The sequence below is a fragment of the Balearica regulorum genome, chromosome 3 (assembly GCF_011004875.1).
Source record: "Balearica regulorum gibbericeps isolate bBalReg1 chromosome 3, bBalReg1.pri, whole genome shotgun sequence".
Classification (NCBI taxonomy): Eukaryota; Metazoa; Chordata; class Aves; order Gruiformes; family Gruidae; genus Balearica; species Balearica regulorum.
This window is the reverse complement of record NC_046186.1, coordinates 59,227,019-59,240,685: the sequence shown is the minus strand read 5'-3', so window position 1 is coordinate 59,240,685 and position 13,667 is coordinate 59,227,019. Positions and strand designations below refer to the sequence as shown.

Genomic DNA, 13,667 nt, shown 5'->3' with positions numbered 1-13,667 from the left:
GTCATTAAATAAAGATTCACTATCAGAAAATAGATTATTAGCATATTCTACAAAGTTATATTAATTGGAAGTGTTCATGGGTATTCAGACAACACTGCTGTAAGGAGTTTTGATTTTAATAACCCAGTAAGGAGTACTGGGTAGAGACCCTGTGTATATACATGGAGGAGTACAGAAGAGCTGTCAAATACGATTAACCTTATGGTGAACATTCAAGAAGAAGATACTAGCAAAATATAATAGCATTGCATATTTCTGAATGCTTAAACACACTGCATCAACCACATTAATTTCACTAAGCATTTATTTAAAGTTTAAGAGAAACCTCAATATCTGCCAAGCTATTCAGGTCTTCTGAATACCTGCCTGCTTTAGCTGTTATGAAACATTCACAAAGTACTGGCAATCTAGTGACAGGACACATTCTGACTCAAACTTCTCAGGGCTTATTAAAAAAGTCCCTCTCCTATATTAAAAAAAAAAAAAAGGCACCTTTTTAACCATTAATACAGGCCAAGAACATTGCATAAAATATTTTAAAAGTACACTGATGGCTTGTTTTAACCTTTCCTTGCCCCCCCCCCCCCAACGGTGGGTGATCATCCACCTACTACATGAGAATGAGAACGTTCCACTAAGCTCAAAGTGGATCTTGCTCCTAGGCAAGCAAAAAAAGAAGTTTAAGCAGATATCAAAACAAGTTCCAGAAGAAGGTAAAGCACTCAAACTACTGTACAATGAGAAAAGATATGTGGTTATACAAGACTATAAGAAAAGATGTCAGGAAAAATTAAGATAAAACATTACTAAGAAAGAACAATCTAGTGTTCCAATAAAATTGTTATATCACAGGCAGTAATTACAAAGAAAAATATAAATACCTAGTCAGATCTCTCTTATTCCTGAGAACGTTGAGTTCTTTGTGGATTCCAAGGGAGTAAGAGAAGAAAATGCAGAATAAGGAATCTAGTCAACGTTACAAGAAGCAGACTGAACTAAGCCCTATGAGTTAAGTAAAGCAGAAGAGTCATCCTTCCTTTCTGCATACTGTAAAAAGATGACTTTTCACAGGTTGTAAAGGATTTTAAAAAGCACATAGACATGATGTGAAATTTGAAGTTCTGGCATTGCTCCAGTTTCCCTAGACTACAAAAATATTTACAAGTTGCAATTCTTTTTTGCTGAGTTCCTAGAATATACTCAGTAACATGTTAAACAAAATTAGAGTACTGAATACATAATGTTTTTAAAAATTCTTTAAGAATAGCTCATGGTGCATATGAAGGATCAGTTACCACATATTCCACAAAACTGTATTACCAGCTCAAACTGTGAGATTTGACTATATCTTTATTACAAGATCTATTAAGCAAAGTATTCAGCAATCATTTAAAAATATCAGATTAGGAATGGAATATGATTTTAAATTAAATAGATATTTTCATAAAATGTACATTTCCAGACTTCTGACAAGTTAGAATGACACTCAAAACGGGGGAGGAGGTAGCTTGGCACTCACGCCAACTTATCTTCACCATTTGTACAGGATCTAACTTCAAAAACATCAGCTGTGCCAGATCTTTTCTTTTCCATAATGTGCATCTGTCCACACCAACTGAATTAGAGACCACCGACTTGTCTCATATACCATATCAAACAATAGGCCAGCTTAACAGTTCAGAGCATGATTTAGAAATACAAAATATGTATTCTTTCCCCAGAATACACAAGTTTTAGCCTACTTTTCAAAGTAATTTAAAAAATATTAAGACATTTATAAATAAATTGAAGCCAAGAAATTTAATACACTAGTTTCTACAGTGATTGTTTTGAAAGCCAAGATTTTGTTTAGCTAGTAAATCTGCTTTGAACTGTATAATCTATAATGGATTTAGTGAAACCTGCATTTTTATTACTGTTCTCCTTTAAAAGTTTCATACTCCTAATAATAAATGACACATCATACATGAAGAGTGACTATGGTATAGGCATTCCTCTGTTATTTTGGAAGAAATAAGGTACATCTAAGTCTTAAATGACAAGTGACACACATTTTAAAGTTATGCATGAAGTGTATGAAAAAAAATAATTTAAGAATCTTACAATGTATTTTTAAAGAAACAGCAAGATACTCAGAATCAGGAGATAGACATCAATAAAACTCAATACTTCCACAAGTGCAAAAGCTGGCTCACAGGATCTCACGTTAGTAAGAACACACAGAAAAACATGCTTTGAAATTCCAGTGGTCTGTTTTCTAGCCTCTGCTTTTCTTTAAAATAACCTGCAAAAAGAAAAAAGTATATTTATCACTGCTTTTATCACTACAATCCAGGCAGCAGTAAGAGATCCAAAATGCTATGCTACTCAGACCAAAGGTTCACCTAGCCAAACAATCTGTTTCCAAGAATAGAGTCACCAAGGGTAAAAGTCTAGGGAAAAGGTTAGAAATAAAGCAAAAGCATACAGAAAAATGCCATACCAGAAAGTATTTTTTTTTTTAAATAGGAACATTAATAACCAAGAATTCTGTAAAATTAAAGGCTTATTTAAAAAATGAATGCTGAGAAATGGCAATAGCACTCTCAAGCCCTCAGATTTCTTGAAGCTCTTACCCCATTAGACCTAGACAAAAAGAAAAAAAAATAATTTGCAACTATACAGCTACTATGCTCAATTTTTGTTTGTAATGCCTTATTTCTTTCTATATCAAGAGTGCCCAGACCCTTGGAAGGACATTTTTTGGTTTGGAGTTTAAGTTGAAAAATGAACTTCAAAGCCCAAGTGGGACCATTTAAGTGTTAACATTATTAAAATACAGGCAGTTTTTCCTTTCTTCTCATCTTAAAAAAAATAAATGGAGCACAAAAATGTTCAAATAATGTTAAGATTGCAGTTAAAAAGAAATTACAAATGTGTAAGATTCCAACTGTAACATTCACTTGGCTACCCTACACATCCTGTATATATTTCTGTTACTATAGCAATAGAAAGTATCAAACTAAACATTTCACCAGAGGAAAAAAAAAAACAAAACCTGAAGATAAACAGAAGCCACAGGACCCAAATATCAGATAGCACTGAGTTGTGTTCTTCCAAGTTGCCCAGCAGTAATAGGTGGTTGAGCAGATAACTCAACAAATTAAAGAGACTGAGTTCCTTCATGAAACCTAGGTAAAGTAGACACATCCTAGCGAGTGAGATGAGCTACATACAGAATACAAAAGGATTTCAGTCATACTATGGCAGTACTCTAATTCTTTCTAGAGAGAGAAAGCTGTATAACACCTTCCTCTTTCCCTTCTTTTGCATGTTCACAAAACTTACTATGCTCTGTAACGAAGAGGATTCCTCCTTCAGACATTCATAAGCAATTTTGGTTAGGCTGAACTTCCCCGATAGCAATCCACAGCTTAATCCTCCCTTAGTTCTTCCCTTGCTGAACACAGTATCACACACAGTATCTGTTTGTTCAAGTAGTTTCCACACAATGGTGTAAGAATCCACTGCAAACATTTTCAGACTAAGCGGATAAGGACCGAAGGTGTAAAATATCTGTACCTCTTTGAATTATTTCTCACTTGTTCCATAAAGCTTCATTTGTATTACTGAAGTTAAGACAGCATGTTTCCTTGATATAGTATCATCTGAAATAAAGATCCTCCAACTTTGGAATTTGCTCCTGTTCCCTGAGCTTTCAGTCCATGGACGGTTGCTGGTACACTACTGTGTAGACTTACCCATATATTGAAACTATGAATTTAAACATGGAATAATCAAGAAAAATAGGGCTAAATTTAATAGGGCAAGGATAGTTAATTTGATGTCTTGGTAACAGTGAATTATGCTAATGATAAAGAACATTACATTTCTGCACGTTTTGGATTATAAATAAAAACATACCAATACTAACAGAAAAATTTTGTATATGCTGTCATAATACATTTTACATTAAACAAAAAAGAAAAATATTTAAAATGCTTTATTACCTTTGCTGCAGTTATAGTGTGCTCAGGTTTAATTATTTTACTTTTGTTCTCAAAAGCATTTGTCCTGGCTGCTTCTGCTAGCCGATGGAGAAACAGTAAGAAGTTCAAATGTACCTTTAAAGAAGGTAAGGAGAAAAAAAAAATCAAGAAGGACTCAAACTGATTAAACACAGTTTGGTTTTTTTAAAGCTTCATTGTTTGAGACAGAGGATTCACATATTAGGCTGCTTCCAAATTCCTGAAAGGTATTCTCAGGAAAACAAAGTACCACTCAGTTCAAGACTTAATAAATTCCCAAGAAATTCCTTACTGCAAGACTCTTGTAAATACAGTTTTCATTTAGTATACTTAAATCGTAAAGGTGCTCTACAAACGATCATACAAACAACTGATATAAGAGAAATGAAATTGATTTTTATTAGCAGTTTTTTATAATAAAATGTAAACATAAATATCAGAGAATAAGGAGGAGTCTTTTTGCTTGCTAGTAAATATAGTCAGCTTTCAGTGACTACAATGGCCAGACTTTTAATGAACAGCAAATTCATCCCTGCCTTATCACCAAATGGACCATAGACAAGTTCAAGGACTTCTGCCTCTTTCCAGTGAAAAGGAGCATTGACATTAATTTCTCCAGACCAAGAAACTCTCCAATGTCAGGAGGTTCCATCCATTTTTTCCCAGCTCATCACTTACTTAACCTTTTTAAATGAAAAGGACCAATAGGGCAGTATTCCGTTCGATACAGAACGCTGCTCTGCTAGTACAGAAGCAGCAAAAATTTCAGCAGACAAGGAACTGCTCCAACTTGGTCTAAACACTACCAGCCAAAAGCACCCCTGTGTAATAAGGGACCTATAATACAAATCTCTAGCATTATACAGGCATTATGTGAACTATTTTAATAGTCCAACCTGAAAATTGGTAATTGCACCTTTTGTAAATTAAACTTTCAAACAATATTAACTTTGCTATGTAAAGTGTACAAAAATACTTCTTAAATCAAGAGCTCAGAAAAATATTACTGAAATATATGAAAATTTTATTTATATGAATTAGGCGATATACTTATTCTGCCATACCTGATCTGCAAAGCCTAGAAAGATATAACAAGGAAAGTTACAAGTTAGAGCTTATAGGAAATACTTTGGCAGTGGATTTGCAGCACAAACAATCTGTTAGAGGACATGCATTTCAGTGTTCACATGACAAGAAACTTAGTTGTTTTTTTTTAATCTCCTGAACTAAATGAAGCCAGTGTGCAATAGATAAATTTACATAATATTTGGCATCATTTGGAAGCATCTGCTACACAAAAAGCAGATGTTCTTGCAGATTTATTCAGCAAAATATCAAAGCCATTTTTAAACTAGTCTTTAGTTATTCACACAGAAATAATCTCCGACAGAATCAAGCAGAGGCACTAAAATAGTGTTTAACTTTAGAACTCTCATTATTAAGCTTATCAACATGGATGTTAGATTTCTGGAAACAGCCTGGAGGAGAAGAGGGAGGTGGAACAAAAGCTTCCACGTTTGCAAGTCCTCCTGCTGGGATACCCAAAGGTAAAAGTGTTAATTTTAAAACTGCCTTTAAAAACTGCATCTTGTCTCAGAATCACTGTACCTTTATTTTCCTATTTTCAAAGTGAATTGCTACATGTGGAGAAGCTTCCCCTGAACTCCTATAGATTTAAACATAATCACATAACTAAAATCAGAACATTGCACAATAGAGCACACATGTTAATAAATATTCCAGATTATTCAAGGCAACAGAGAAAGGCTAACGAAAGGCAGAATGACTGAATATCATGAATGGGACAGTTACTGAGAAGTACCTAAGTGGTACCACATTTGTTTAAAGATACTGCTTTACTACGTATTAGATTATTGTCCCTCCACATAAAATTTAAAAACAGTTTTGAACTACTCGTGAAACCCACCTTACACAACAGAATGCTTAGTTCCTATAAAAGAAAGGTTGTAAATTTTTAAGAGTGTATGTAAAAACTCACAACACTGCTTGCAACTTCCACACACCTGTTCAACAGAACTAATGAATACTGGGGAGAAGCTCCATAATTTTCTTTTGCTGCCATAACTTCAGAACAATTCTTTAGACTGGTAATTTGCCTTCAATAGCCTTATTTGTCATTCTATGCCGATAACTAAGAAAAAGGGGTCATTCAATGCAGTACTTTAAGCTTCTTCTGCAATGTAAATACAAACCTGCTCTTCTAGCATAAAACAAGCAGCTGAGTTCCTGCTTTTCTTCTGTAATTTCAAACTAGAACAGTTTGCAGCTTTTTCTTCTCAGACCATCGAGGGGGGAATATCTGAACTTCAGTCCCAAAATCTTTACCTCTTATTTTCAAAAAGGTAAATAATTGAGTACTAAGAGCATTGGAAAAACCTTAAACACTATTCCTATCTCTTCACCTACAGACATTATAACACTCCTTCAAAAAGCAGCTTCTTGAGAAAGTTTGATGAAATTTGTTAGCTACGCTATACACAGAGAAAGATGTTAGCACTTAGGAAATAGGTTCTGACAAAGCTTCAGATTTCAAAAAGAGACTTGATCGAAAGAATCTGAAAAGTGAAGAAGAAACTCCATTCAGGTATTTAACAAAATTGTCTGAATTCTTACATCTTCCAAACTTATTACTTAATGAACACATAGACAACATTGGTTTATCGAGGAAAAATAATCGCTGGAAGTCAGGAAAAGGAAAACAATCTGATTATGTCACAAGCCAGGTAGGCAGACCTTCTCACTGGACTGGCCAAGTACCACAGTAGATTCAAACATAAAGCCTGGATCATTCAGGAAGCTAGCCCAGAAACTGAACTAGCCAATTCTCCTATTTCCCTGCAGAAGACACAAGCACTCTTCTCAAAATTTATATGGTTTTGTCTTGTTAAGACAGTTACTATATAAATTTCTAAAGTATGCAATCCAATCACTCTTACGAGGTTTGTAGGAAGTAAGAGACACTAAAAAACATACTCTCAAAAGTTTTTACTTGGTTAACTGCAGGACTAAACTCCCCTACCCCCCCCCTTTTTTTTTAAAATAAAGCAAAACTCCAGATGTGTTGATTATTTATTCATAGAAATAAAGAGCTAAAGAGCTGTTAGTCACATGCCTAGATGAAGAACATCATGGACAATCACCACCCCTGGTCATTCCTGTTCAAAGATAAAACAAAAAAGCCAAGCCTCCTTACATTAAAGGCCATTTAATTTCGCATCACCAGAAGAGAGAATCTAAGCTTCCACATTATTAAAATTCGTTCTCATCTCATCCTTTGTGTTGGAATGAGTATTTGCATAGCCATATTTTAAGCTAGATCAGATTGTTGTTGTTCATTAGTTTCAGTCAATTCAATTCAATGGTTGTCTTTGCAGCCCACAGAATATTAGTGCCAGGACAAGAAGATGATGAGAACCAATGGCCAATATTTGGAGGGATGTCCCACTTCCCCTTTTCAGACAGCTGCACTACCGCCAAATTAACATGACCATGGAAACACAGACCAACTGTTACTAACAACTACAAAACATTTTATTAGTGTTTGCATAAGTTTGATTAGTTGACTACTGCATTCCAGAGTAAGCTTTGAATGGGTCTGATGATGAGTAGCAAGGGGCCAGGTCCTTAGTCCATCAAATATTCCAAGGATAGCAAAAGCGGTAGGAAGATATCATATTTTTATTACACCAATTAGAAAAAAATACGTATTGCTTACATTCAAATGTAAATCCTCTCGTGCAACTACTACATTCCTTGATATTAATCTTATTATATATTTTTTAATTTCGCATATTTATATTTAGCTTCATGTATCCAGATACCAACCTTCAAGATGCTGCAAAACACAACTTTTATATACATGAAACGCAGACTTACAATTCAAGTCAGAGACCATACTAGTATACAGTATACATTAATGCTCTGAGAATCACACACACATTTGAAAACAAGGGGGCATGACAGTCAAGGAAGCTAAGCCTATTATGTCACTTCAAAGAATTTTTTTTTAATGCACAGATTTATTTATTTTTTCAGTATGGCAGCTACCACAAGCTCTCTTCAGGTCAGGTTTCCTTGCTGTAGTAGAGTAATTTCTTGGTGAGACAAACCCTTCCTGTACCACAAATCCCTTACTGCAGGTCATAAGGAATCCAGCTTTGTTAGCCTCAGTTTTCTGAAACTTGTTCAATATGGGTCTGTTATCCCTATAGCTTTATGGCAGGTGTTTTTAAACCATGAACAGGATCCCAACACCTTACTCTCCTCATTACATTACTAACAAGACTTATCAATCCTTAGTTTTGGACAGAGATTACTTAGATGGCCTTCCACAAAAATATGATTGTTCAAGATGCCTTAACAGCTTAACAACTCGTTAATCACAATTCAGCTCATTGGTATCTGGATACCAAAACTGCTCTACATAAACAACAAACATCTGCATGTTACACCACATAATCCAAATTCCTATTTCTCAGTCCATCTACATCAAACTCTGAACAGCAGTGTGTACATGTAGTGACACAATGCACCAGCCTGTCCCTGAATCCCCAAACTCACTGTCCAAAATCTACAATACACTAGCTACCAGTAAAGCAGAAAGCTGCAATTACTACTTGTTAGTATTTTATTAGACTAACCAACCGTTTATCTCCCCAAAAACTTTGCCTCCCCTCTGCCTGTAGGTCACTGCAGAAACACCATTAATTGTAACTTGACATCCCATTACACCCAGCAACTCCGAAGTGCTCCTGTGCACACAATCCATCGGTCCGTGTCTTTCAAGCAATAAAACATTTAAAGACAAAGTGTCCCCATTTAGGGACACCTGCCCCTAGGTAACCAGAACAGCTGCAGCTGCCTGCCATGGCCAAAAGCACAACTGCTCCCGGCCCTGCGCTACGAGCCCAGGCTCCACGGGGGAGTACTCGTGGAGCTGGACGATCCGGCCCTTGAGCTCACCGCGCTGCCCGAGCTGCTGGGGACGGCAGCCGGCTGCCTGGAGCAGGCCCTGACCCCGCCGGTGCCCAGAGAAGGCAGGCGGGAGGCTGCCGGGGCCAGCGCTGAGGGGCGGAGCGGCCCGCACCCAACTCCAGGCCACGCACTCGGCGCCCGCCCCTCTCCTTCCTCACCAGCAGGTCGGTGTTAGCCGCCAGGCGTAACTGAGGCTTGTGCTTCTTTATTATTTTCCGCAAAGTGCCGCGGGGCGCAGTGCGCTTCATCCTCCTCCTCTTCCTCCTCCCGCTGAGGCCGCTGCCGCCGAGAACGGGCCCAACGGCTCCCGCTCAACCGCCCTCCGACGTTCGAATCCGCCGCCCTGACGCAGGCGCGCGCCGGCCGTGACGCACTTCCCAACGGCCGGGCGCCCTCCGCGTTCCTCCCCGCTCCCGCCGGCGCGGCCCCTCCCGCCAGAACGGCAGTGGCGCTAAAGCGTTTCTCTGGAAACCGCATGAAATCGTAGTAATTCAGGGAGAGCCGCACGGCGCCTCTGCCCTGAGCGGCCGAGCCGCCGCGGAGAAAGCTGAGAAGGAAAAGATGCGCCATCCCACCTGCGCTTGCGGATCTGCCCCTCCGTGCCGTTCCCCAGGCACCGCCAGACGCGGTCCCTGCCCGCGGCTCTCCCGAGCCCCTCGGGCGCGCTGGGCCTGGCCCTCGCCGCCGGCAGGCGGAGGCTGTCAGTCCCAACTGCAGCGATTGCCGGCTCGGAAGTCACAGTCTCGTCGGGGAGGTTGCGTACCGTACGTGGGGCGAGCATTGCTCCCCGAGCTGGTGCTAGATTTATAACGGGGCCCCAGACGGACACTGCGACAGTCGTTCCCCTCGCAAGCACCTAATATGTCAAACTGCTTCCCTCGGGAGCTAACGGAAACTCTGTTTTAGCTCTGGCTTTAACAAGTTACCCAAACCTCCACCCAGGCCTTTTTTAATCAACAAGAAAGAAAATGGACGTGGCAGTTTCCTGACTGCCTTTACCTGGCCTTCAAACCTGGCCACGGCCACGTGTCGAGGTGTCCCAACCCAGAGGGAACGTGGCACCAGTCAGAGGCGCTGGCGTGGTGCTGCCTAAACAAGCCTCGGGCCGACACCAGTGGATTTTAAGTTGGCAGTTGTCTCCCAAGTGTGATAGAATTTATTTGCTGCAGAATTCAAGGGGGTTGTACAACATGCCTGTTCTCTCCTTCATTGCCTTGTGTGACCCTGCTACGAGATGTGACACCCAATGGCCTAGGTGGACTGCACGACCACGAGCCTAATTAACACAATAAACCTACACAAATGACCGTAGAGTGACAGTCGTGTTCTGTGCATAAATCCAGATAAAATACTGCGTTAGTACAAGTATGGCATTGATTTAACTGTATGCAGAAGCACACACTCGTTATGACATTGGCAACCACTTTGAAGTGTCATCCTTTCTCTAGCATCTGTCCCTACACTTCTATTTTGGCTAACGGATGCTGCTGACTGAAATACAGGTTTCCCCACCGAGGGGCCCCTGTAGCTTGGCATTCTCAGTGTATTTGGACTGTGTGTACTTAGTTGGAGAAGGGGTCAGGATTTCATACTGAGGTATGGAGTTTTTGAGCATATTTATTAGCTTTTTGTTTTCTTTGGCCTATGGGATGTTTGCAAATTTAAATGCTAAATCAATAAGATAAATATATTGTCTTTATTTTAATATATTCAAAATTATCAGCACCCAGATATGAATGAGTTTTACTGAAGTATGTTCTTAAATCTGTGTGATTTGGTATTTTAGTTAATTTTGTGATATGCACAAAATGTAGTCCAAATAGAAGTATGATATCTGACAGCAGGAGAGAATTTAAGATTTGCCAGTTCTTCATACTCTGTCAGAAATTTGAAAATCATGCTTTGTTCTTTCAGCTTTGACTGTCACTTGCCATTAATCGTCAACAGCAATGCAGATCTTAAAATTGGGATCTTAACATTTTTTTCTGTGAATGGATAAGCACACAAAAACATAAGGGTTTTTTTCTGCAATTTAATAATAATGACAGTTAATGGCTCAGCAGCACCGCTAGAAGTAAACATTTGTTTTTTCAGTTAACTAAAGGGCTATGACTCAGGAGCTACATAGGGTCGTATACTGTAATGCTCATAATATACACATAGAAACTTGCATTGGGATCAACAATAATTCAGCATGTCAACAGATTCAAATCTACAGCTGGGATAAATCAGTAGCTCCACTGGACCTTACTTGAGCTGAGAATTGGGCCTTGCAATCTCAGACTGTCTGTGGGAAACTGGTATGGGCAAGCATTTTACAAACTGTAGGAGTTGCAAAAGTACTTCCACTATAGGTCTAAAACTATTAAAATACATCACACAAATTTGAAACTATGCAGTGATATGCATAAAAGGACAGATACTGAGACTCAAGACTAGTAACTGTAGTCATTTGCTTACTATATAGACAATGACCGAATAATAAAATCTATTATTAAGGCTAATACTGTTACACTTTTGTTGGTTCTGATAGTTTGGTATTTCAAGTGGACTATTCTTTGGTTTTAGCCACAGAAAATAATCATTTAAAGTGCTGTCTCAAATCTACTTATTTCCTAGATTTCCTTTTTTATTATGTTTTGAAAAATTTATGACCTTAGTTACTGCAAGCAATTGACAACAGAGGTCCAATGTAAAAATGTTAAATTATAGGTTTTCATTTACTGAACAAACATGAACTTCAATAGCTAAAATTTCTCCTTGAATATATACTTTAATCTCTCTGTCAGTAAATACTTCTGTAAACATAATTTTTGAATAGTATAATTTTAATACAGGAATACTGTAGAACAAGAAAAAATATATTGCTGTACATTATGCATTGCAATGGACAAAATTATTTTATAAATTCACTAAATTACTAAATTTCATAAAAATCACAACTGTTTAAATTATTTAATTTGTATTAACACATGGATTAATAATTACATTACAGTGAATCATAGAAAACTGCAAACTCACATTGTGTTTCTGATTTTGAACAACTGTTTTCCTTTTCTGTCTGACACAATCCATAATGTTCTGATATAATGCTATTATGAAATATCATTTAAATAGCTAAAAGAATCATGCAGATATGTTGTAAATGATTTCTTGAAAAGTTGGAATTTTTAGTATTGCCATGCACATGCAGCTTTATAAAAAAGACAATTCTGTGCCTGATAGACAGATTTTCATGTTTTGCCTGTTCAAAAGCTGCAGGAGTTTTTTATCCATTTTCTACAAGCAGTTTGTTTATTTTCAAATAATATTTCAAGAATTTTATGTTTTTCACTTTTTAACTATTGTGGGTTTTAAGCATACATTAGTTCATTTTGTGAACTGGATGTGTTTCCTGGCTTCATCTGCAGCACAGCATCTTCCCAGTTTTCCAGCAGTACTGAACTGGGTTTTGGAACTAAATACATCATCTGATACCGATGATAAGAGCTGAGAAAATTGAGCAATTAAAATCCCACCATCCAGGTCTGACATCTTCAAGAAAATTAACAACCTTTGCAGTGTTTTTGAATAAAGGCAATTTCAGTGACATTATTTGGTCACTTTTGCTTCCAGATTATGTGGGTTTCTTGAAAACATTTCAGTGACTAAAAAGAGGCCAAGCTTGGGGCCATCGCTGCTGAACTGCAAACCAGTAAACATTTTGTTCTATGTTTTTATAAAGAAAGAGATTAATTTAAAAACTAATTTTATGCACTCCTCTAATACATTGTAAGTTGGAACAAGGGTAATATTTGGAAATTAAATTGAAAAGCAGTGTTTCCTTTCTGACCTGAAACTTTTACAAGCCCATCTTAACTTGTTAAATTGGCTCTCCCAGCTTGTCCTTCATAACTATTATTTTAGTTATTTTGTTTCTGGATTTTGACATTATCTTCAGTTGGACTTTTCATCAGCTCTTCATCAATTCACCATTTTAGAGTCAGCCTTCCCAAAGAACGCTGAAGAATTCCATTTTAAATGTGTGATATCTTGAAATTAATAATCACATTTTATAGATTCTTGCTAAGCCAAAGGTCCCTCAGTTTCTTCTGTAGTCAGGTAGAGACTGTTAAATACTTTCTGGTGCTAATCCAGGTTCAGTGGCTGATGAAAGACACTGAAACTTACCCTGGATATGAATGTCAAAGCCTAAAATCTTTTGATGTTTTCTTCAGTGATGAAAAGATATCTCTAAAACAGAACATAACAGTTCAGAAAGAGTAAACTCTTCTATAATGTAGTTGATAGGCTTGATCATAGTGGTTGGGGTGCACAGGCTGACTCTCCTGTTACATCTGTATATTCTTTCTGTTGTATATAAGATAATTCAGGTGTGGTTGAAAACCTGAAAGAGAAAGGTTGTAGAGAAAGGTTGTAGAGAAACAGGAAAAGAGAGAATACAAAGGAGCAAATTGTATGTTTTCCTCTTCTCTGTGGAACTTAAGCAAATCTCTTGCTTGAAAAAGAAAGTGGAAATAGCAATTTTAACAAGAAACTTTTCTGTCTGTTGCTATCAATATAATGGCAATAATTTAATTGCAATAGTAAATACTAGAAGCTCAAAGATGTGTTTGTCATTCCCCTTTTATTTTCATGAAGAAAATAAAGAATTCTCTAGGATCA

The 13,667-nt window shown here is 37.6% G+C and overlaps 1 protein-coding gene across 1 annotated transcript; it reads right to left on the bottom strand.

Moving 5' to 3' along the window:
* Positions 1 to 286: 286 nt before the first annotated feature.
* Positions 287 to 9,372, bottom strand: CENPW (centromere protein W). Its single transcript, XM_075748032.1, has 3 exons — positions 9,161 to 9,372; positions 3,990 to 4,103; positions 287 to 2,284 (listed from the first exon to the last, which is right to left on the bottom strand). The coding sequence occupies exons 1-3, from the start codon at positions 9,248 to 9,250 to the stop codon at positions 2,258 to 2,260; spliced, it is 231 nt and encodes a 76-aa protein (XP_075604147.1). The 5' UTR covers positions 9,251 to 9,372; the 3' UTR covers positions 287 to 2,257.
* Between the last annotated feature and the right edge of the window lie 4,295 nt (positions 9,373 to 13,667).